At 35.8% G+C, this 26,938-nt stretch overlaps 1 protein-coding gene across 4 annotated transcripts in view; it reads right to left on the bottom strand.

Moving 5' to 3' along the window:
* Positions 1-26,938, bottom strand: part of GFM2 (GTP dependent ribosome recycling factor mitochondrial 2) — a 67,509-nt gene that overhangs the window by 23,494 nt on the left and 17,077 nt on the right. For 3 of the 4 annotated variants that reach the window (XM_017647740.3, XM_017647734.3, XM_017647730.3), the window contains exons 4-15: positions 24,300-24,357; positions 23,768-23,865; positions 20,551-20,676; positions 20,220-20,308; positions 16,075-16,163; positions 14,464-14,524; positions 14,065-14,244; positions 10,747-10,827; positions 9,160-9,308; positions 1,853-1,993; positions 1,670-1,769; positions 190-379 (exon numbers count right to left, since the gene is read on the bottom strand). In XM_017647740.3, the coding sequence (XP_017503229.2) occupies positions 190-379; positions 1,670-1,769; positions 1,853-1,993; positions 9,160-9,308; positions 10,747-10,827; positions 14,065-14,244; positions 14,464-14,524; positions 16,075-16,163; positions 20,220-20,308; positions 20,551-20,676; positions 23,768-23,865; positions 24,300-24,357 (1,362 nt within the window). The other variant, XM_017647746.3, reaches the window with a different exon arrangement.

Here is a 26,938-nt window from a genome sequence, read left to right as displayed (position 1 = left end):
AAGAGAGAATATGATGTGAGAAAAATGGCCAAGACAGAAAAACCGAAAGGAGTTTGTAAAAATCAAAACATCTTCAATACAAAACTAGACCCATCACAAGAAATACTTGCCAATATTTTTTGAGGGTATAATGTAACTATTTTATCTAAATTATCAGAGCACTAATTGAGATACCAAGAGTATTTGTACCTGACTGCTTGGCCACTGAAGGGGGTTCTATGGTACAGAAGAAAACAGGTTCTGGAATCTCTACCCCAGCCAATAAAAGTCTGTCTGCCTCATTGTTTTGTCTGTGCGGCTTTTCTCCTTCCCTTTTGGCTCGACGAGCTGCAGCTAATGCACTGGACTTGGATGAGACAACGGTGTCTCCAGTGGCAGTCTGCAAGCAAGCAAGATGCCTTAGAACAAAACAGGCTGTTGGCCAGCATTTCACTTCCACCAAGAACAACGAAGTAAGAAAGTTTAATGTGGCACTACTTTCTTTTCATTAGAACTTAAAAGACAGACAAATTCACAAAGCTCATAACTTTGCACAGGTAAAGCTCATTTAATTTGTGTAAGAATTCTATCCAAAATACTGTTGTAATAAATTCTAAAACACATACACACACACACACTACACATTCAAAATTCATTTGGCAAAAAAAAAATGTACTTTCGTAACTTTTCAATCATGTCAAGACAGGTTAGGCAGAAGTCCATTACAGCATTTCATCACAGTAAAATTTGTTTGTTTCTATTTTACAATCCTCCATTAACCAAAATATACAATTAACCAGAATAGCCCAGGACCATGTAAAATTGATAGCTTTCTTGTAGACTATGATTTTTTTTAACTTTTACATTATGAAGTTCTGTGCCAGTTTTATTCTCTGTAAAGATATTCCTCCTAAAGCAACATTCCAAACATATTTAACTCCTTCAGATATGTACAAGGAGCTCCTGACTTTGGGTAGACAGAAAGGACACTTCAGTGCTAGAGGTCCGACAGCCAGACTGTGACAATTTTCTACTAAAGGATCTTGAATGTTACAGTCAACCATAGTTTTAAATGTTAAAAGCGAGAATGGTAATCATAAATGCCCAAATTAATGAGAAATTGCATTTGACTTAATCCATATAAAAACTAAATGTCCTTAGTTTTAACTCATCAAAAACATACACAATATCGTTATTTTCATCCATTCATCCTATAAAAGTCATGGAATGCCTACTGTATGCAATACACACTGATCTAGGGACTAAGGATAGAGAATAACAGCAACAAAAATACTTGCTCTCCTGGAGCCTTCATTAGCAAAATATTTTTTGCTGACTGGTTAGTTTAAATTGTCTACAATGATCAAAACAGGAAAAAACTAATAGGAATAACACAGTATTTCATCAAATTTAAAACATACGTATGTAACAACAAATAGTGTATTATTTTACTTGGATTTGAACTTTGTATGAACTATATATATTATTTTATCCATACTGTTTATAGTCTTTTGTAATTTTCTATTAAATATATGAGATACAATCACGTTGATAAATACGGTTGTTCCACTATTCACTATTCCACTATTGATGACTATTCAGATTGTTTATGAGTTTTTACTATTACACAATACCTACTTTCGATTAAGCATTTAAGCTATTATTTCCGAGAAACCATTTGGTCACTTACATGTTTAAGCCCAACAGTCAAAGCAATGTTACCAGCACTGAGTGAAGGGATTTCTATATGTTGGTCAGCAAATGGCAAAAGCAGACGACTTATTCTCTCCCTGTAGAACCACAATTTATATTAGTAAAAGTATTTTTAAAGAAATTAATGCAGTTTTAGAAAATAACCTAAGATTCTACTTACGTGCAGTTTCCATTAATATTATGGATGGCTGACTGGGGTTTTACCATTCCCGAGTAAATGCGCATAAAAACCAGAGGCCCTCGGTGCTTGTCATGGAGAACTTTAAATGCCAGTGCACATAAGTCATCCTTATACCACTGCCTATAAAATTAAGGTGACATTCCCATCAATAGATGAATGGATAAAGAAGATGTGGTACATATATGCAATGGAATATTATTCAGCCATAAAAAGAAATCCTGCCATTTGTAACAACATGGATGTATCTAGAGGGTATTATGCTCAGTGAAATTAGAAGCCAGGTGGAGAAAGAAAAATACCATATGATGTCACTTATTTGTAGAATATAAAAACAAAGCAAAACAGAAGGAACAAAATAGCAGTAGACTCACAGGCACTGAGAAGTGACTAATGGTTACCAAGAGGGAAGGGAGATATGGGGGTTGGGGGAGGGGGAGGGGGACTGTTGAACCACTGTGATGTACATTTGGTAAGATAAAAATTATAAAAATAAAATAATTAAGGACATTCTAGAAAAGCTTTTAAAATACAATTGCATATATCTATACAGATCAGATCAGAATCACTGTACAAACTTAACCTTAATGTCTTCCAAAGATCCCTCAAATCTTCAAGTTTAGCTACCTGGGCCAATTAAATAGTATCAGAACTATGTACCTCTCTTCCTCCACTGGACTAAATTACTTAATGGAGATCTTACCATTAATTCCTCTAAACTAAAAATAATGGATTCTTTTCCAAATATTACCTCTATTTGAAAATAATTCCATTGCCAAGAGTTACTTCCTCAGAAAATACACCTAGAAATATCACACTTCTCATAAAACCTGTACAGGGTAAACCAACAGGTACTTTCCAATTACTGCTTTCACTCTCCTCTCACTTTCTCTCCAGTTGCATAACCATATAAATCTACACTATAAACGTGAATTTGTTTACACAGCCAACATTCTCACAGAATGATGTCTTTAAGCTAGTGTTCACTGATAGGTTTCAGAAAGTTTGAATCCTTGTGAAATTGACAAATTTTCTGTATAGGTACATTTTTCTCAGGAAAAGCTCACATTTTCATTAGTTTCAAGAGTCCACAATTCAAAGTAGGTTGGATACGAGAGGAGCCAAGATGGCAGCATGAGTAGGGCAGCGGAAATCTCCTCCCAAAACCATATATATTTTTGAAAATACAACAAATATAACTATTCCTAAAAGGAAGACCAGAGGATACAGTACAATAGCCAGGCTACATCTACATCTGTGATAACTCAGCATCTCACAAAGGGGGTAAGATACAAGCCACTGCCCAATGGGACCCGAGTGCTCCACCCACCCCCAACCCAGATCACTGGTGGGAGGAGAGGAGTCGGAATGGGGAGAGAGTGGAAGCGCAGGACTGCTAAATAACCAGCCCTAGCCATTCGCACTGGGAGCACAGACACATTCCATGGTATGCTGGATATTAGGGAAATGGAAAAGTAAAATCTGCAAGTGGGTCCCTGCAGTTGGCTCCCCTGGAACAAAAGAAAAGCAAGTGCTTTTTGAAAGTCTTAAAGGCACAGTGGCTTCACAGCTGGACAGAGTCATCCCAGCACACTCAGCCCAGCAGGCTGGGAATCCTGAGGAACTTCAGGCACCCCAGCCCCTTGCAGGGCAACACAGCTCTGAAGGCCCTCATGGCGATAAGCAGCCTGCCAGTCATTCCCCCTGGCCAGTGCTGCCCCACCACAGTGGCCAAGCAGCCAGAAAGCAGTCACACCCACAGCAACCCGCCCAGAGTCTCCTCTCAGTACACAGCTGCCCAGGCCAGACCCAGAGGCCACCGCGGGCATGCAGCTGCCTGGCGCAGAGACTGGGGCAAGGCGCGAAGGGGCACCATTCTTGCAGGAGAACATGCCTGGTGCACCTACCTCTCCCCGCAGGTCTCTGGGCTACCCCAACAGCTGCCCCACCCACGGCAGCTTAGGGGATTAACCCAGAGGCTGTTCCTGGTGTGCAGGTAACCGACACAGGTAGTGGAGAAGGGCAAGGTGACCAGCAAGCAGGAAGGGACTTTGTTCTCCCAGATGACACATGTGCCACCTGCCTACAACTACCTCTATCACCATGAAAAGGCAGAATTTGGTCCAGTCCAGAATTACCCAGATAACCCCTGAGAGAGGGCCTGGGGAGACAGATATAACCAATCTTCCTGAAAAAGAATTCAAAATAAAGGTCATTACCATGCTGATGGACCTGCAGAGAAATATGCAAGAGCTAAGGGATGAAGTCAGGAGGGAGAATACAGAAATAAAACAATCTCTGGAAGGGCTTGAGAGCAGACTGGATAAGGTGCAAGAGACTGTTAATGAAATAGAAATCAGAGAACAGGAATACAGAGAAGCTGATGCAGGGAGAGATAAAAGGATCTCCAGGAATGAAAGAATATTAAGAGAACTGTGTGACCAATCCAAACGGAACAATATTCACATTATAGGGGTACCAGAAGAAGAAGAGAGAGAAAAAGGGATAGAAAGTATCTTTGAAGAAATAATTGCTGAAAACTTCCCCAAACTGGGGGAGGAAATAGTCTCTCAGATCATGGAAGCCCACAGATCTCTCAAAGTGGGTTAGACACTTTTACAGAAATTCTCCAGTTCCAGTTCCATGTGCTTGATAAGTATTAATTCATTTCTTGTAACAATCCTATGAGAGAGGTTCTGTTCTCTACATTTTACACATAAGGAGTTAAGTAACTTGGAAGAGCTGATTTAAAGATTTAAATCCAGGTAGTACACAGTCCATGCTCATAAGCACTCCAACAAAATGGCCTCTCCAACTGGGAGATATCAAAAGTGATTAATGTCCTAGCTGATAGGATTAAAGTCCACTACTATCTGCCATTTTGCATAATATTCATTCAGGTTTTAGAGGATTTATTATTAAGTACAAAGCTGATAGTGACAACAAGAGTAAAATAATGCCCTTTCTTTGTAGCCACAAAATATTTTGAGCTTATGAAAAACCTTGAAATATACAACAAATAAATATAGTTACAGAATACTTATTGAATATCCCCAGTATACCTTTTTTTTAATTAAAATGGCAGGGCTAACACTTATACTTTTACCCAGCAAAAAGACACACATTCTTAGCTCCATCTGTAAACACAGGTTACAAGAGATAACAAATGTCCCTCTCAAATAAAAATTACTATGGCTCTCTATTGTAAGATAAATTCTAGCCGAAATAAGTAGGTGAAGAGAGGCAACAAAGGGCCAGGTAGTTTATTTGAATGCAAATTCTCAGGTGATGTTCCGCGGTCTGGCTATCACAGGCCAGGGAAGTCACACTCAGCAGGGCAGGCAGAGAGTTTTTAAAGAAGGTAGGGGGAGGCAGAGCTTAGATTTACAGCAGTGTGAAGATTGGCTAGCTTAAGGCACATTTTTCAGGTTGGGAAGGGGGCAGCAGCTGGAGACTTTGGCCCGTCATCAGTGTCTGACGTGCTCACTCCTCCCCCCAGTGCCTTCAACCTTACATTCCAGCCTTTTGGTCATAATGGGCAATGACTTGATCTGGCTACTTCTGGCTGACAAGGGGCGTTGTTGGGGGGGCGGGTTTCATAGCATGTAGTTACATTGCTCTGACTGCAAATATCTTGCCTTGCTTTCTCTAGAGGCTTTCACTTTATTCTGTCTAAGCTTATGGTTTCTGTATCATTTTCTCCTCTATAGATAGAGACTTTAGTTGCTGCCAGGGAAAAGAGGTGATGACCACTCTGGCTGCTTCATGCTGAGAAGGGGCGCAGTAAAGGGTAAAGGGTGCAGCTAGGTTTTTACTACTGGTCAGTTGAGAGGGCCTCGGAAGGTTGGCGCTTCTATTCTGGAAGGACAAACTTGATGAGATTAAGAATACATGGCTGAATATGAGAACTAGAAATATGAAGAGTCTAATTGAGAATCATAGCTAGGTATCATGTGGAAACTAAAATTCTGGATCGAGCTTACATCTCAATGACTAGTATTAGGATTTAGTATAGATAAGACTGCATTATTGAAACAATACTTTTCTCTAAAATCACCCTTATTTTTATTAGAAGTAGCCAAATTAAGAAAATAATTAACAGTTGGCTTGATTATTTGCATAAGTGCAGCAAGAAGAGCAATTGATTACATAGGCTCTTTTAAATGTGCTTTGCTGGAACTTTTTGTAAGGAATTTCAGATTGAACTTTTAAAGGCCTCTTGAGGCCAGAAAGCCAAGCCAGACTTGCCATCAGGTTTTGCCTGCAGTACCTGTAGATTTGGGTGAATTCCTCTCTTCTCAAGGTCTCCAAGACATCTTGAGGTTCCTGCTCTTGCCAGGAAGTGACCTTCTTTACTCACCTGGTAAGGCTGCTGGGAACTCTGTAAGCAAGGTACCAGGCCAGTTCTTCCAAGGGGCTTTGTTGGCTTTATAAAGTTAATCTTAGTTTTTTAAAGTTGTCTGTTCATATCTGAGTTTACACACGTCTCTCAGGTATGACGTTCCAGTTAAAGCTTTGGTAATATAACTAGTGTTTCTAATTGGTTTTCTCACAAGGAAAGCAGATTCTTATTGAACTTGTGCAAATAAACATACTGCCATGAAATATAATAACAGAGTTTTTTTAAATTTTGGAGGGATCAGGTAGAGAGAAAGATAAAGTTTCAATTCTGCTTATAAAGGCAGTCATGTACTAAACTGTTGTCAGCTTAAGAGAAAAAGCTTAAAACACTTTATCATCAACATTTGAAACAGAAAGCCACAAAATCATCTTTAGTTTACTTAATCTTACGTAACTAATACTTGTTCTGCTGAAATCTAGTTCTTTACTAGCTTAAGAGTAATAAAACAGTGACTATAAATAATAAAAGACTTACAAATGACAATAGTTAAAGATCTGATGAGAGCTTACTGTAAGACAGTTGACATAAGGAAATTCTGATATTTCTGTAACACAAAACATTCAGTAACAAAGTTTAGCATTATTCTTTTTGACAGTGCTTTCTAGGTAACTAAGCAAGTAATTATATATCAGATAAATAAGCTAAATTAGCGAAATACTTTCTTTAATGAGAAAGTTACTCTGACATGTTCCAGGGGCCCTCTGGAAAATATCAGAGTTAACTAGAGGTAAAACTACCTTTTTTGAATTTGATTTTGGGAAGCTGTTAAAAGTTTTAAGGCACTTGCTTAAATAGGATTATAGGTTGCTATGAAGCAATACATATCTATTTAACTAGAATGACAACAAAATACCTCAAAGGCAAATAAAGAAGGTTACATAGTCATTAGCAAACTTTAGCTTTTAGTCCTTTTAATATTAAGATTTTATTTTCTTAAATACTCTGACAACTCATTGAGACTTTAAGCATGAGATACTGCTTTGATAAAACAATTAGAGAACTTTCTGCAATCTTTCAATATTAAGAGCAGACTAACAGGTAAGAAAACTTTGTCTTTTTAACTGAAAACAAAATTCTAATTTTGCTGTGTACTTGATACTGAGACTCATTTGCTTTAATTTAATATAGCATGACCATATTAAATTCTTCTATAAACTTTCTACATTTTTACATTTAGATTTCTCTCTCTAAATAAACAGCTGTACTTTAGAACAAAGTTACTTTCTTTTATCAAAAGATACGTTCTTTAGCATGCAGAAATGTTTTCTTTATTACTTTAAGTAGTTTTAATTAGAACTTAAAACTATTAATTACCTTAATTTTTAGTGAATACTGAGAAGTAGGCTATTATAAACTGTTACACTAGCATTCTTTGGATTGACAAATTTATGAACATTTTATAATTTCTGTTAACTATGAGCTTTACAACACAATCTCTCACTAAGCACAAAGTATATCTTTTTAACTCAGCAAAATTTTCAGGTTTTAGGTTACTATAAAGATTTCTAGGCTGTAGATAGGTATACACCCTGTAACACACAATTAAAAAGGTGTTTACTTGCCACACTTATTTAGTTCACTCATTCGTAACAACTATGCTAGATTACTTACAAGACTTTTAATGAATATTAGACAAAGCTAAGCTTTTAAGCATTTTATTATTAAAAGATTTAGCAGATAACATCAACTTAAATGACTTTAGGTAAACTTAGGCAGCTGATAACTACAAGGACATGCTCGCTTCAGCCAAACTCAAATTAGCATTAATGCTTAACATTTTTTATCAGATTTTCTGGAAGTTTTAGAATGCCTAATTTTCACAAGTGCTTGTTTTTAAATTAATTTTTATTAATACTATCTAGAAGTAGGAAAATGTTTTTCATCCATACACTTAGACACACAAACATACAAACTGAGATACGACTACAGTCAGCAACACTCCCCACACAAAAACATATACAAAGACAGACAAACTGATATAAAGACTTGAGTCACTGATATCTAATTGCTTTCCCTCTCTTTAGCTTCTTGTCCGTGGCTTCCGGAACTAGAGGGCAGGAGGAGCATGTTCTGGTGGGGGAAGAGGGCAGTGAAGAAGGAGATGGGGAGGAGGTGGTGCAGCCACCGGAAGAGGAGAGCAGGACAACGGCATGGTTGAGAATGTAGGACTTTAAGATGGTGGCGACACATATGAAGACAAAGGACTTAAAGATGGTGATGGAGAGAGGGGGAGGGGATTGCGAGCTACGATTTCAGATGGACCAGGTGAAACAGAGTTAGGAAGGGAAACAGACTGGGGGAAACTGAGAGACTCACTGGAAAATAGTCCACTCAGCAGAGAGCAGGCTGAGGTATCGGGTTGGGGAAGTAGGGGGCGGGGCCACCGGTGGCCAGTTGGAGCTCTGTGCTCATGCTCCTTCCTGGGTTTCGGCACCAAATGTAAGATAAATTCTAGCCAAAATAAGCAGGCAAAGAGAGGCAACAAAGGGCCAGGTAGTTTATTTTAACACAGATTCCCAGGTGATGTTCCACGGTCTGGCTATCACAGGCCAGGGAAGTCACACTCAGCAGGGCAGGCAGCGAGTTTTTAAAGAAGGTAGCAGGAGACAGAGCTTAGATTTACAGCAGTGTGAGGATTGGCTAGCTTAAGGCACATTTTTCATGTTGGGAGGGGGCAGCAGCCAGAGACTTTGGCACGTCATCAGTATCTGATGTGCTCACCCCTCTCCCCAGTGCCTTCAACCTTACATCTATTATATTATTTACAATGATATTCTTCATCAGTGTTATTCCAAAATTGTGATTCAGCTACTTCTGAAACAAGATCTATTTGCCTACTTATTTTCTCAAGGCTTGGATATTTTAGTCCACATACTTGCATACTTACAGGAATTCAAGGTTGCGTTCTTCAGGTGAAGGCAAGTACATAGCAACAGCATCTAACAAGGGCTGGACCCCTCTGTTTTTCAGGGCACTTCCACAAAGCACAGGTACTGCTGTCTGAGCCAGTGTTACTCTGTGAATTGCAGTCTGTAGCTACAAAGCAGAGATGTACTTAATGTGCAGCATACTGGTCTTGGCCAAAATCTCTCAGAATTCAACACTGCCTTTATTTATACTGCCTTATCAACCATGTAAAACAGCACCCCTCAGCACACTTCCATCATTCTTTAGGGACTTATTCTCCTTTATTTTTCTCTATAACATCAATAACTACAACTGGTATATCAGATAAGCATTTATTAGCTTATTGTCTGTCTCCCCAGATCCACTAGAATGTAAAACTCCTACGAACATTATAGTAAGTACCATGAAAACACTGCTAAATCCCAAGAAACTAGAAAAATCCTTAAAGTAAGTGCTTAAAAGTATTTCTTCAATAAATGAATTGATATACTTGTGATTTAATCCTGACAGTCACACAGGAACTGGTCAGAAATTTAAAATATGAGTTACAATTTCTTCAAATGAATTTAGATCTACATTAAGTAAAACCCAAAGTAAAATGAGAAACCAAAGTAGAAAAAAATTTTAAAGACCTCAGAAACCAGCTTAAATATGCTTAAAGCTACTGCTAAAGGAAATAGTACTGGGTCAATTTCACTCTAGATTGTAAGCTCTTTGAAAACAGAGAAAAATGTTGTGTGACCACAGGGCATAATAAACATTAAGCACAAAATTTCAAAAATTGTGGCATTTCATTCAAAAGAAAAAAAATCATTTTTTTCCACCTCTAATTTCAAATGGCTCAAAATTAATCTACAGATCTTGTATTTTCTTTAATTCTTTTCATGAAAAATAACAGAGTGAATTTTCTGGACCCCATTATACACATTACCACTTGCAAACACTTTGCTTGTTAACTCTTATGTTTCATAAAGGAAAATAAAGAGTAAGTTTGCCAAATTCATGGGCAAAGATCCCTGGCAGAAAAAAATAGAAATGCCTTGAAGAAATATCATAGTTCACTTACTATCAGTATTTTACTTGCCAAGTCTTTGGTTTAATGTATTTCAAAAGAAGAAAAGAAAAGAAAAGGCCTATAATGATTTTCCATTAAAAATTTTAACAGATTCAGAAAAAAAATATTCTGAGAAAAATGTGATCATTGTAGTCTGAAAAAACAGTAAATTTTAAGTACAAAATTTTTACCTGTGATTTCCCTAAAAATACTTAGAGAAATGATCACAATGAAGAGAAAAGACTGCACAGAATAAACAATTAATTTACTTGACTCAATAGAGGTAAAAAAGATTCATTATTTCTAACTTTGTAAAGTACATCTGAAAATAGTAAATCGTTGCCATTACTTAGTACCTCTAGTGGCTCTATCTTACTTAGTGTTCTAATTTTTAAGTGAGCATTTTCTAAAGGTATGAAAAGTTGGAAAACAAAACAAAACCCCTATAACAGAGAAATCAAGCCACATCCAATTAGTAAAACTTGGTTAAAGTAAATGAGTATGGAAAGTTACCTTTTCAGCTGGTAGCAAATCAAAATTTTCACTAAATTCTCCTAAAACCAGATCTGCAAATTCATCGTCCAAATCTGCAACCTGTAAAGAAAGACTTTATTTACATCTGTAACTTTCATTTATTGTCACAACTATTCATGTAAGTCTTAGTACCATAAATATACATTATCCAAATATTTCAAGATAGCTACATGATCTACCTTATTCAGACCAAGGATATCTTCATCCTCTCAAAGGAAAGGACACTGAAAATTGAGGACAGGCTCTTATGAGTTTCCTAACTTCATGGGAAGCCAAGGCAGATAAAGCATCTTAATAAAGTGCTGTCGACTTAGTGCCAAAAAAAAAAAAAAAAACCCCACAGAAAATGCACAATTTACAGCCAATGATAATATATACAATGGATTGCTGTTTTTAGATAAAACTGGGGGGTCTTAATTCATGAAAGTTTCATCTGTATTATTCTAGTATTCTGAATGTTCACCAGACTGCCTTAAACAGTCAAAGTAAAAGAACTAATCATATTGTGATCCTGCACTGAGGGAATAAATTTAAATTGGGCATTGTAGGCATCATTTCAGTAATACAATTTCAATTTTAATTAATCTAATTCATGGTCTTTTCATATCATCTGCCTACATGAAATAGGAGAATTCAGCTCACAATAAAGTTAATAAAAGTTTCAAACATTTTTAATAGTACAAGGGAACAAAACATTCAACCTTGATGAGAAAAACACTTTTAACAGCTAACTGTAGTAGAAATGTACCTAACCATCCTCCTGAAAAGCAGCAGATGTGATGTGGTTAAGCACAGCCTCTGGAATCAACCTGCCTGGAAATGGCTCGGCTCATTATTAACTTGTTTAAAACTGGTCAAGTTACACCACCTCTCTTTGCCTTCCTTAGTTATGGAGATAGTAGTACCTACCTCACAGGGCTGTTGTGAGGAGTAAATAACCAATTCAAATTATGTTTCCAGACATAAACAAAAACTCAAATTATGTTTCCAGAACATATAGCACAGGAAGTTGCTTCTAGTCCACACTAATCTTTTTCTCTCATTTTAAAGAAAATTGTATTTGTGCTAGAACATTCAACATAAAACTGTTCTAAGTGAACAGTTCAGTAATGTTAAGTATATTCACACTGTTGTAGAACTAATTTCCACAACTTTTTCATTTCGTGAAACCAAAACTATACCCATGAAACAACTCTTCCTCATTCTCCCTACCCCCAGCCCGATAACTGTTCTTCTATGTCCTGCCTCTATGAATCTGAGTACTCTACATACCTCAGTAAGTGGAATCATACAGTGTTTGTCTTTTTGTGACTGGCCTATTTCAATTAGCACAAGGTCCTCAAGGTTCATCCATAAATGTAGCATGTGTCAGAATTTCCTTCCTTTTTAAGTCTGAAAAATATTTCACTGTATGTACATACCACATTTTGCTTATCCTTTCATCTCTTGATGAACACTGGTTTGCTTCCACTTCTGGCTATTACAAATAATACTGCTATGAACAAGGATGGGCAAATACCTCTTTGAGCCCCAGCTTTCAATTATTTTGGATATCCACCCAGAAGTGGAATTGCTAGATCATATGGTAATTCTATTTTCAATTTTCTGAAGAACCACCATACTGTTTTCCATAGCAGCTGTATCATTTTCAGTCCCACCAACAGTACACAAAGATTACAAATTCTCTACATCCTTGCAACACTTATGGTTTTTTTTCAGTAGTAGCCATCCTATCAGGTATGATGTGGTCTTATATTCTAATTCTGTCCATATGTATATATTCCTTGTAATTAAAACTTCATTATTATCTACTGATAGTACATAATAAAAATACAGAAAATTTGAAACTATCATGTCCTACAATATGAGATATATTTACAAGTGTATCATGGCTCCTAAACTAGATTACAAAACCCTTAGGTTTACTCTGATAGCCCATTGGTATAAGATAAATCAAAAAACTTCAAGAGTGTACCCAATCACTGATTAATAAATGTCAATTCCACCTGTATTCTTTATATGCCCTCCCAGATTAGAGAAGCCATAAAGCATTAAGAGCTCTAGCTTTAAGCTTAGACCTCTAAACTGAGACAAATCTGAGACAGATTCCAGCTCTGCTATTTATTAGCTATAAGACAATTCATTTAAGCACTCTAAGCCCATTTCCTCACCTGTAAACTGGCAATAATACAGGTTGCTGTGAGGGTTAAATAATACATGTAAAGCATTTAAGCTAGATCATAGTAGGTCCTCAATAACTGTTATCCAGTAATAAAAATAATAATGATCATTATTATATTAATAATGAAGTTTATGACTACTGTGTATTATAATGGAAAATAGTTACTTAAAAAAAAGAGTGAAAAAAATTAATGATGAGACCTATTTTGACCAGTTTAATTTAGAAGTAAAAAATCAAACAGTTCAGACTCAAATGTTTTTCTCTAACATAAAAGTCAGGGAGTTTATTTGCAGTATGTTTTACTTATTGCTCTATATACTAACAATATTATATGAATATTGTAAGTGTTAACAATCTTACTATTCTCTATTGACATTTTGAGGGTGGATGAGACCCAGAGTTATATATTAACTATAAAATTGACCATTTAAAACTTTTCTAAGTAATTTGACATCTGGTAAAATAAACGATTGACCCATCAATTCCACTCCTAGGTTTAACCCTGAACAAATTCTTGCACATGTGCACAAGGTGACACACACACAGACATTCACAACAATACTGTTTGTAATAGCAAAAAAGATGAAACAACCTCAAAGTCCATCCACAGGAGAACAGACAATAAATTGTGGTATAATCATTCAAGAACACTATACAGATTGAAAATGAATGAAGTATAACCAGACATATATAAGAACATGGATCAACCTCCAATATAATGTTGAATAATGCAATAAAATACATACAGTATCATCCCATTTATATAAAGTTGAAAAACATGGAAAACTAACTTCTCTAGAGATACACACATTTGTAGTAAACTATAAAGAAAAGCACATGAAAGATAAACACTACAATCAAGATAGTGGTGGTGGGGAGTAAATGATTAGCAGAAGGGAGAGAGAGATGAACAGCAAGTAGTGCATGGAGACTAAAGTGTATTGCTAATACTCTATTTCTTATGTTGGGTGGTGCATACATTAGTGTTCATTTTATTATTCATTATACTTTACATATTCCATATGTAACTTCATATAAAGTTTCATAATAAATAAAATACTTTTTTAAAGTTTCTAAAGATTTCTGCAATTTTGAACTCAAAGTATTTATTTTACTTGTTCAATTAAGGCATTCCTTGCTTCAGTTGTCTCCTTCAGCAATTGAGGATCACTCATTTCCAAGAGTGGTTTTCTCTCAAAGTCTTTTCCATCATCTGAATTGGGGTTCCAAAGAAATTTTTCTTTACTTACTACATCCACCACTCCTCTGAAAGTTTTGGCTTCACCAATTGGCAACTGTAAGTCAGAGTGAGACTGACATTACTAAATGATACCCAATATTAGAACTACACTGGTGATAAAATTTATCTTTCCCCACTTTCCCCAAAATGTCTATTATCATTAGTACAGTAATCTATACCAATCTCAACTTCTTCCAAAAAGGATTTCACACAGCTTCATCAATAAAATTGATGAGGAAAACTGAGACGGAGCTGTTGCTATCAATCAACCAACCTGTAAAAGCAAAGGCTTTGCCTTCAACTTCTCTTTGATGCTTTCAACTGCATAGTTAAAACTGTAGAAAGCAAAATAATTATAGTTAAAAATGTTAAGATTCTTAAAACAGGTTTAAGAATGTTCTTTAACATTATAACCCTTTTTATTGCCCCTAATGTTCACCATTTAAGAGTTTTCCATATGACAGCATCTTGAATATATTTTTAATTCCAATTTCAGATAATAATGATTGAGTACCATAATCCTGCCACACCAGTATTTAGGGTATTATTATTGTGAGCGTCACTTAACCGAAGTTTGAGGTTAAGGTTAACTGAAGTGACCAAGGTCACATGATAAACTGCTGTTCAGATTCAAATATAAGATTTGTGATCACAAGTCAAGGATTCTTTCTTCTAACAGCTACACTGGCTATCTATCACACATGCCTATCAGCTTTCTTCCAAGAGCCAGCTTGACTATTTCTTCTATACTTTTATCTTAGGCCTTCTTAATATCATATGCTACACTGTTTATTTCTGTGCTAACACTGGGGTCAGCTACCTGTGGGACACATGCCATCTCCGGCACATGGGCTGATTTATACATAAATGCAAATCATTCTAGTTCCAGTTTCTCTGAGTACCAGCCTAGTATCCAGTCATCTCCCTCTCCATCACCACAGGTGCTGTTAGTCGGTAAAAGCAGTACTTTCATCTATCTCAAGGAACTCCAAACACAAGAGGGTCAAAGCTTGAGTGTAGCATATTTTGAGGTTTGCTGTGCTTTTACTCATCAAGACAAAAGTCCTCTCAACCAACAGCCTTAGAATTACTGCAGAGTTACATAAATGCAAAGCATACTCTGTGGTTTTAGGGAGACGGATAGTTTGTTTTATATTTGCTACTCTCACACAACAGGCCAGGATCTCTCCCTATCTCAGTTCCCCAGAATCTCTTATATTCCTGATTCTCTCCCTTTCCTTCAAAAAACTACTTGGATTTTTCTCCAAATCCTTCAGAGATTCTTGATTCTCTGAATTCTGTTCTCAGAACAATATATCCATTTTAGATTATCACTAAGTCCCTGAGCACTGCCAATGTATCAGCATTAACTCTTTTGCCCTAATATGCAGATCTTAAAACATCTACATTCTTCTTTCTCAGTTCCCTTTTATGGAAAGCATATTTGCTCAGTAGCTAAAGAAAACCAGTGGACAAAGAAGAACATTGTTCTCTGAGGCAACTGCAGGAAACAATTCTCTACTTTCAACCTTTAGCAATAATGGGGAGCACCATAACCTTCAGTAATACAGGGACTATACCATACACCTCTAAACAGAACCAGTAGAATCCACAAGACATCACTTTCTCAGGACCCTAAAAAATGGGATACAGCCTCTACATTACAATCAGGATGCATCATCATCTATCAGCTCTCTAGTAATCCTACACTGTTACTTAACCTACAAATTAAGCTGCTTTGATTTTTTTTTTAATGGGATTGAATTCATATTTCCTTGAATATTCATATTTTTTAGGGAACAGATGTTTCTAAATTTAAGTTACAGTCCATTAAAAGCTCAAATTGTATTCTTACTTTGGTAAAGCCAAAGAAACACTTTAGTACCTTGCTCCAGTTTTGTCCATCTTGTTTAAAAAACAGATTCGAGGTATCTTGTGTTTATCAGCTTGCCTCCACACTGTGAGAGTTTGTGCCTAAAGCAAATAATGAAAAAAAACACAAAAATTACTATGCTACTCTATATGAAATAAACAGGTCTAAGAATCTATTACAACAGAGAATCGGGCCCTATTCTAACAGAATTAGTGCCACTCTACTTACACTTCTAGAGTCACACTCTTTTGCTATCAGACTGACTCAGCTAAGAACATGGTAAGTGTGCTTCAAGCAAAGGGGAATTAGGTGAACTAGGTTACCACAAAAGAGAATGAACAGCTGGGAGGTACTGAGAGTCATGGAAAGATTTAATCAAGAATTGGAAGACCTACTTTTTCATTGGCTTCACGTTACCTAGTACAAGTCACACAATATTGAATTTGTTTTCTGATCTGTGAAATAGGGACTTCTGCCTTAATTCAAACAGTTGTTGTGATGTAAAAAGAACAAATAGAGGAGTATATGATAAATATGCTATTGTGATAATCATGTGTTTATTTTGTATATATGAGTGTTCATGTGACCTGCAGGGGACTTAAGAGGGGAAAAAGAAGCCAATACCTGTATTTATAAGTTGGAATTGTCATATGCTTTTCTGTTTGACTTCTTTTTAATTCTACTTTTTAAAATTAAGGTATCATTGACATACAATCTTGTGAAGGTTTCACATGAGCAACATTGTGGTTACTATATTCACCCATATTATCAAGTCCCCCCCATGCCCCACTGCAGTCACTGTCCATCAGCATAGTAAGATGCTATCAAGTCACTACTTGTCTTCTCTGTGCTGTACTGCCTTCCCATTGACCCCCTACATTATGTATGCTAATCATAATGCCCCTTAATCCCCTTCTTCCTCCCTCCCCACCCATCTTCCCCAACATCTTCCCTTTGGTAACCACTGTCACTTCTTGGAGTCTGTGAGTCTGCTGCTGTTTTGTTCCTTCTGTTTTGCTTTGTTGTTATACTCCAGAAATGGGTGAAATCATTTGGCAATTGTTTTTCTCCACCTGGCTTATTTCACTGAGCATAATACCCTCTAGCTCCATCCATGCTGTTGCAAATGGTAGGATTTGTTTTCTTCTTATGGCTGAATAATATTTACTGTGTATTTGTACCATATCTTCTTTATCCATTCATCTATGATGGCCACTTAGGTTGCTTCCATATTTTAGCTATCATAAATAGTGCTGTGATAAACAGAGGGGACCATATGTCTTTTTGAATCTGCATCTTGTTTTCTTTGGGTAAATTCATAGGAGTGGAATTACTGGGTCAAATGGTATTTTTATTTTTAGTTTTTTGAGGACCCTCCACACTGCTTTCCACAATGGTTGAACTAATTTACATTCCCAACATCAACAGTGTATGAGGGTTCCCTTCTCTGCATTCTCGCCAGCATTTGTTGTTGCTTATCTTTTGGATGTTGGTCATCCTTACTGGTGTGAGGTAGTATCTCACTGTGGTTTCAATTTGCATTTCCCTGATAATTAGCAATGTGGAGCATCTTTTCATGTGCCTGTTGTCCAACTGAATTTCTTCTTTGGAGAAGTGTCTGTTCAGATTGTCTGCCCATTTTTAAATTGGATTTGCTTTTTGGGTGTTGAGGTGTGTGAGTTCTTTATATATTTTGGATGTTAACCCCTTGTCAGATATGTCGTTTATGAATATATTCTCCCATACTGTAGGATGCCTTTTTGTTCTACTGATGCTGTCCTTTGCTGTACAGAAGCCTTTTAGTTTGATGTAGTTCCATTTGTTCATTTTTGCTTTTGTTTGCCTTGCCCATGTGTTCAGGAAAAAGTTGCTCGTGTTTATATTTAAGAGATTTTGCCTGTTTTCTTCTAAGAGTTTTATGGTTTCATGACTTACATTCAGGTCTTTGACCCATTTGAAGTTTACTTTTGTGTATGGAGTTATGCAATAATCCAGTTTCATTCTCTTACATGTAGCTATCCAGTCTTGCCAACACCATTTTTGAAGAGGCTGTCATTTACCCATTGTATATACATGGCTCCTTTATAGTATATTAATTGGTCATAAATGTGTGGGTTTACATATGGGCCCTCTATTCTGTTCTATTGATCTATGGATCTGCTCTTGTGCCAGTACCAAATTGTTTTGATTACTGTGTCTTTATAGTAGAGCTTGAAGTTGGGGAGCATAATCCCTTAATTCAACTTTTTATACTCATTAAGTATAAATAGTTTGAGTCTATTATATCTGTGCTACTGGAGTCTAAAAGCCCTGAAGGAGAGCATAAAAAGCCTAATGTGCTGACATTAGTTAAAATAGAAGCCAATTTGTAATTTGATTGTTTTGTCAGATAAAACTTATATATAACAAAATACAAAGATCTTATGTAGCTCAATGAGTTTAGATAAATGTATACATTTGTATAACTACTACCCCAAGCAAATATAGAAATAAGAAATTTTTCTTAAGTTCCACTCCCAATAAGCAACCTGCTCTAATTTCTGTCATCATAGATTCATACTGCTTATTCTTGAACCTCATATAAATAGTATGGCTACTTTCACTCAACATAGTGTTTCTGACATTCCTTCATGTTGTTGGGTATACTACTTCATTCATTTTTAGTGCTAAATTTCTTTACATAAAAGTACCAGTTTGTCCTATCCTCTTGTGGTTGTGCATGTGGGTTGTTTTTAGTTTGGGGCTATTAGAAATTTAGCTGCTATAAACATTCTGAACAAATCTTTGATGGAAAATTGTTTTGACTCCCTTGGAAAAAGCTATGGTAGCAGAATTGCTGGGTTAGGACAGGTGTATATTTAACTTTATAAGATACTTTCAGATAGTCTTCCAAAATGGCTGTAATATTTTAAGATTCCATCAACAATGTATAAGAGTTCCAGTTGCTCCACATCCTCAACCAACATTTACCATCATTACCATCATTTTTTTCAATTTTAGCCACTCTTGTGGATGTGGAATGGTCTCTCTGTAATTTTAATTTGCAGTTCCCTGATGACCAATGAGACTGAGCATCTTTTCATGGGCTTACTAACCATTCATATGTCTTCTTTCACATGGTGATTTCTGACTATTTTTTTTATTGGGTTGTTATTTTTTATTATTGATTTGTAATTCTTCATATCTTCTGGAAGCAAGTCTTTGGTCATTCATGTGTATTGTGAAAATTTCAACACATACTTCCCAAGACATTCCTATGACATTCTCTCACTATTGATAATAGTATTATATCATCCTGGAAATTTAACATATGCATGTTATTTTCTCTAATATTACAAATTTTCTCAAAGCCTACAGCTTAACACCACTGCTCCCCTTTTATTTTAAAGTTTTAATAAGAAGTAATTTTGATAAGGTCCAACAAGTCAACTTTCCCTGTTTTATCCTTCTTGTGTCATCTCTAAGAAATTGGTACCTACTACCGTCAAGGTTTTGTAAATATTGCATTTTTCCTCTAGAAGCTCTAAAGATATAGCTCCACACTATATAGCTCACAGGTTTCTCACATTTTAGCATGTTTTCTTAAGAAAGTCACTGACTACCTTTGAAAAGTATCTTTTTAAAAATGTTTACATAATGAAAGTCTCTCTAGAGCAAAAGGAAGGTTTGCTTAAATCCTGGAAGATAAATGTCTCCCTCCAAAGCAAAGAGCAGGCAAGATATATAAAATATATAAATTTTATATACAATGGGAAATTAGGGACCAACACAAGAAAATGCTGATACTCTGGCTATTTCGATTTCCATAAACATAAAGTCCCTTTATCTCTAACTCAGTAGTCTTGTGTCTTCTCCCAGAATTCATAAACAATGTCAGGCTAATCATTAGCTTGAAAGTAAGGCAGAATCTCAGGGCCTTCACAGTTCTCAACACTAACATTCATATTTCCTACAGAAAAGCAAACTTTAATTTCCTTTTACTATGAAATAGCTCAGATCACATATATATAACATTCTCAATATTATATTACAACTTCCTTTAACTATAATTTGACTTATATGAACTTACCAAATAAAGGGTTATAGCTAAACCTGATATTCTAGTTTTTTAAAAATCATGCTGTTTTATCTTCACTTTACTTTGGCAATATTTTTACCTCCACTCCAGCAGAGGCATCAAATACAGCTACTGCACCATCCAACACTCTGAGGCAGCGCTCAACCTCCAAGGTAAAGTCCACATGACCTGAGAGAAAAAGATGACAAATGTAATATTGAAAGTCTTATCAAAAAAGGAAAATATGACCCAGCAAACCCACTTTTGGGTAGGCATCCGAAAGAACTGAAAGGAGGATCCTGAGGAAGATATTTGCATACCCAAGTTCATAGCAGCACTTAAGATGGAAAATTTCATATTTTTTACCATAATTAAAAAATACACATACACAAAAAAAGCCTCAATGATACATTGCTAGAATAGCATCATACCTGGTGTATCGATTAGATTTACTCTATAGCCCTTCCAATCAAATGTGACAGCAGCAGATTGAATTGTAATGCCTCTTTCTCGCTCTTGAGCCATGAAATCTGTCACTGTGTCTCCATCATCAACATCTAATCAGGAAAAAGATGAAATAATTAGGCTTAATAGCAAATATATGCTTTTGGTATTTGATATCTACCTAACAGTTCAATTTGCTTTAAGAAAAAAATATTCATATATTTGGTTTAATATTTAAGCCCTTATTCTTTCTTTAAATAAATCCTTGCTCCAGGGAAAGCTTTCACAGTAAGATTAGTAATTTTCCCCAAAAAATAATTTTTCTGTAACAACTAAGATTAAAATCTGTTTAAATATTTTAATTTTACTGTACTATGTATTTCTTTCATTTTTTTCCTAGTTTAACTTTCATTATTCCTTCTTTATCTGACATTCTTCACGCCTGATCTTTTGACAGGAGGCAGAACAGCACACTGTAAGAGCACAAAGAGACCTAGATTCAAATCTCAACTTCAATACTTATTATTCTATGATCTTGAGCAAGTTACTTAACCTAGTTTGTCAAATCAAGCTATTACAGCCAACTTTGCCAGGTTGTTATATTCATGAAATGAGACTATGTATATATATATACACACACACACATATAAACTACCTAGCTTAGTAAATGATACATAAATGGCAGTTACATGGAACAAAGTAGATGAAAAAATTCCTCCAAAGTAAAAATTTCCTTTACAAACCCTTCTCATTACTAAATTTTCCAAAAAAGTGGTTTATTTGTACAAATGCAGATAAAGTCTTGGCAGAGCTTCTACAGCATAAAGTCTTGGATAAAGTTCTTCCTGACTACCAAAAAGGTTACTCAAATTACTCAACAGTAAAATTTCTGAATTATGCATTTTATTCTGATTAAATCTGTACAGTAAAAGAAATGAGAAGGAACTCATCTTTACCAACCAAAATTTGAGATCACAAGTTTTCATGGCCTCATACTACCACTACTTCAGTCAGTATTAAACCCCTAAAATGTTAGTTTCCCCTTTCCTGTTTGTGTGTATGTACACATCCATATAAAAATACGTACATATGTACCAACAGATGGGGAAATAAGGAGAAAAATGTTTCTTGTCAGCAACTCAAAATATCTCTGTTAAAGAGTTATACTAGTGTTGCACAATACTAGTATTCGCAACATAACTAACCAAGAAACCAAACATCATTAGGGAGACAAAGACCAAACAACTAACCAAAAGTTCTACTAAGGCAGTTAAGTTTTTAAAATACTTATACCAAGATTTTTCACAATGATAAAGATCTTTATATCTTGTTATCTCTACTTACACGACTAATAAAATCAACCCTGAATCAACAAGTCCTGTCATGATTTAGATATTTCTAGGCTTCTGGCCTGAACAAGGAAAGTACTTCAAAAGATATCTTACATATACATGCAACGGAATATTACTCAACTTTAAAAAAGGATATTCTGACTCATGCCACAACATGATGAACCTTGAGGACATTAGGCTAAGTGTTAAATAAACCAGTTACAAAAAGACAAATACTATATGATTCACTTAGATGGGGTACCTAGAGTAGTCAAATTCATAGAAGGAGAAAACAGAACGGAGGTTTCCAGGAATTGAGAGGAAGGGGAAATGGGGAGTTGTTACTTAATGGGTATAGAGTTTGGGTTATGTAAGATGAAAAAGTTCTGGAGATTGGTTGTAAACAGTGTGAATATATTCAACACTACTGAACTGTTACCCTTAGACATGATTAAGAGATGGTAAGTTTAATGTTACATGTTTTTTACCAGAATTTTTAAAAAGGTAACTTGGGCCCTCCTCATCCCTCACTTCAGGAAACTGGGGATGTTAGGGAAAAGTTCCTATCAGATCTGGGACATAACAGAGGAAGTCTAACCATGTTTCATGTTTTCCTGTGCCTTACATCCCCATCTACAGAGCAGTAATTCTATGAGATATTCATGTATTTATACATTCAGGAACATATCATCATGAAGAGTCTAATCCTAGGTGTTCTTTTCCAATTCCAAGGGTCTAGAAAAATAGTCCTCAATAGAGTACATTTCAAAATCACTGCAGTTTTTGAAAAATTCATTTCCACTTTTGGCATTATGGACCTGATGATCTTCATCTCAAATTTCAAAATGAATTGTTTGTCAGAGATAAAGGTACTTCATGACCAACGGGTTAATTCATCAGAGAAACATAACAATTATGAATGTGTGAGTCAGATACAGAGTTTCCAAACACATGACAAAAAAATACAGCCATCAAAGCCACACCACAGACTTGCTGAATCTTAATTTCCCAATGTGTTGGGGCACTGTTATTTAAAAACAAAACAACTACACGGGGATTCAAATGTACATGCCTGGTCAAGAACCACAGTTTTTGACATGTTATAATTAAAAAATAAATTTAAAACTTAGGTAAATACTGCTACTGTGGATTAAGGGTTAACAAACTCTTTCTTTTTTCTGAATCTGAACTCTGGTTAACTTCCTGTTCTTCTAGAAACCAGAAAACAGAAGTATATCAACTATGTTCCTAGGCAACCTATCTTAAGGAAAAAATAATTTCTGATTGGTAAACTATATCTGAATTTGGAAGAACTATAAATGGAATACCTGATAAAGATACAAAGCTTTAGGCTTCCCTGAGTTAGGTACAGTATGTCCCTTGTGAAGAACAATAAGATGAAGACAGCCCACACAGCTGTAACAGGAGAAACTCATTCCTATGGGGCATGAGTCTTCTAAGCCTGGGTGGTGCCTTGAATCTTGTTACCTTGCAACTAAGGTATCACTTCTGGGTGGCCGAAGGAGATAGTTCCCAGATAGCTATGTGGACTGCTACAAGAACTCCTGTAGAAGTAATACCTATTGCTGATCTGTCGGTCATATGCCCCTGTCCAATAGCCTTCTGAGTAGACCAATGCCAACTGTGACGCAAGACAGTCCTAGGAGTCTGAAGGTTTAGTTGAACCTAAGAAGCCCCTTTGGTGGGTATTACAACTACCTTATCTTTATATTGTGGTTTAGACATCAGTGCCTCCATGTCAGACTCAAGACCTCTAGGTTGACTACTTAACCACAATATTTTCCAATGTAGTTTTTGCTGGCTGGAGAAGAAGGTGGGGGGTGGAGGGGGCTGTGAGAAATCCCATTCTAACCTCCCAGTGATCTTGTATATCCAGAATAGTACAATATTCTTTCTGTGGTGGTAGTTTTGCCTGCGTCAATATGAGCCATAATTCCAATGTTACGGATTCTGTTTAAAAGGGAGAAGGAAAGACATGTATTATATGATGGACATTACTAAAATTGTAAAAGCTAAATATCTATGCTGTGCAAATTTGAAAGCTTTTGGTATTCTTTAATTTATACAATGGTGTAAAAACTAGAAAGAAGGAAACCTATCCATACCACATTACTCTGAAAAATAGCTGAGTAACAAAAGAGCTAACTACAATCTTGTGAATCTTATTTCTATGAAAAGTGTGCTGTTGCTACATTAAAAATATTTAGCATTGAATTGAGAAAAGAAAATAGCTTTTTAGATACCAACAAACATCTATTTATAATTAACGAGGGCAAAAGTCACAGAAATTAGAGCATTACGAACAATGCTAAATTAAGCTCATGAGAGAAACCTGTAATTTTCATGGTAGCCTATGGAAAAGACAGATCGATGATGGTACTTACTTAGCCATAGGAGGATTGATGATGGAATGAAGGGATTTGATATCATCTCCTATTAAACCTAATGAGAGGAGGATTAAAATTGAACTGTTACATTTCAGAAATTTTCCTTTAATTTATAAGTAAAAGAAATTTAAATAATTTTAAGTAAATACTATAATTCCAATTAAAGTAAAATAAAAGCTAAATAAAACTCTCACTCAGCTAAATTTTATTTTCCTGGAATCTCTAAAGAAAAGGCTGTGGATGACAATATAAACTTTGAACGTCAATTTCTAGAATCAAATCCCTATAAAAATATAGATTTAGCCCAACTCTGCCACCTTCTACAATTCTATAATAAAGTATAAAATTAGAATGAATGTTCATAACAATAATCTAACAGCACTAGTAGATCTTGAACCAAAGAAAAAAAAAATAACATGTACAGTCCTGTAAACCTGCATTGCCAAGGCCTGAAGAGCTAAAAGTGGTCTCTTTCTTTGAACGTCAATTTCTAGAATCAAATCCCTATAAAAATATAGATTTAGCCCAACTCTGCCACCTTCTACAATTCTATAATAAAGTATAAAATTAGAATGAATGTTCATAACAATAATCTAACAGCACTAGTAGATCTTGAACCAAAGAAAAAAAAAATAACATGTACAGTCCTGTACACCTGCATTGCCAAGGCCTGAAGAGCTAAAAGTGGTCTCTTTCTTTGAACGTCAATTTCTAGAATCAAATCCCTATAAAAATATAGATTTAGCCCAACTCTGCCACCTTCTACAATTCTATAATAAAGTATAAAATTAGAATGAATGTTCATAACAATAATCTAACAGCACTAGTAGATCTTGAACCAAAGAAAAAAAAAATAACATGTACAGTCCTGTAAACCTGCATTGCCAAGGCCTGAAGAGCTAAAAGTGGTCTCCATATCAGCTGACAATGAATTTTTGTACAATTTGGAACCCATTTTCCCCCAGCAATCCCAAGGACATAATATCTTTACAGATAGCCTGGGAGATATCACTGAACAGAAGCTATAACCACCTAATATTTCTAAAAGGCAATATTCTAATATTGGAATAAACAAAGTCCATCATGACTTAGTCCATGCTTACCATATATTTCATTAATAATATTAAGCAATGATGCAGTTACATATATAAGGTTAATCTGTACCTTCTTGCTATTTAAACTAGTCCTCCCTTTCTGTAATAAATTAAGAAGAATTCTATTATATTTTGAGAACTCCATAGAAGTTTGAAGACTGAAAAGAAATCTGCTGGTAGGAATGTTAATTGCTGCAGCCACTGTGAAAAGCAATATGGAGCCTCCTCAAAACACTAAAAATAGAAATACCATTTGACTAAATAATTCCACTTCTAGGATTTACCCAAAGAGAACAAAATTCCTGATTCAAAAAGATACATGCTCCCCTATGTTTACTGCCACATTATTTACAATAGCTAAGATATGGAAGCAACCAAAGTGTCCATCAACAGATGAATGGATAAAGAAGATGTAGTACACACACACACACACACACACACACACACACACACACACACACACACACACACACACACACACACACACACACACACACACACACACACACACACACACACACACACACACACACACACACACACAGGAATATTATTCAGCCATAAAAAGGGAAGAAATCCTGCCATTTGCAACAACATGGATGGACCTAGAGGGTATTATACTAAGTGAAATAAGCCAAGTGGAGAAAGAAAAATCCATATGATTTCACCTTCTCGTGGAATATAAAAATGAAACAAAATAAACAAAATAGCAGTAGACTCACAGACACTGAGAAGTGACTGGTAGTTATTATGGGGGATGGGTTCAGATGGGTTGGGGGGAGGGTTGGGGGGATAAAAGGGCAGAAAAATTCTCTATCATAATGTAGGCTGGTCACAGGGATGGCAGTACAGCTTGGAGAATATAGCCAATGGTTCTGTAATATCTTTCTGTGTTGACAGATAGTAACTGCACTAGTGGGGTTGAGGATTTAATAATATGGGTAACCTGAAACCAATATAAAATTATGTATCAACAACACTTTAAAAAAAAAAAGATAATCTGTACTACTACAGATAAATGTGCATAGGCAAAATATAGAAACCTAGATATACATTATATATCAATAATGCAGGCTGCTAATTTCACATGCCCTTACAAGTTACACAGCCAATCAGTATTTCTACTCCATTATTCTCACATGACAAATGAGAACACCAACCAAATGGAACTAGTTTCATCAAGTATCCCATATGCTTGCTTACTTCAAATACAGAACAGACATTCAGAATTAGGTAGTCAATTTCTTAGCCCTCCAGCTTTTTATAGTCATATTACCTAAACTATTCCAGATAAATATTTAATCAAACTATTCTTAAGAATCTTCAAAATACATTATTCTGGAACTCTCTATTGGCAGAAAAGACTTTTGTATAAAAAATAGAAATGGACTAGAAAATCAATATTTTACAGCAAGAGCACTCTACAAGTAGCTTCACCTGCTAAACTCTTGAGCCATCTACTGAAGTCACCCAATCCTTCCCTTTGTTCAGTTCATTAGGATGGCCAGCAGATAAGAAGTACAGGTCTACTTGTGTTCCCTC

The sequence above is a fragment of the Manis javanica genome, chromosome 1 (assembly GCF_040802235.1).
Source record: "Manis javanica isolate MJ-LG chromosome 1, MJ_LKY, whole genome shotgun sequence".
NCBI classification, from domain to species: Eukaryota; Metazoa; Chordata; class Mammalia; order Pholidota; family Manidae; genus Manis; species Manis javanica.
This window is presented reverse-complemented; position numbering and strand designations above follow the sequence as displayed.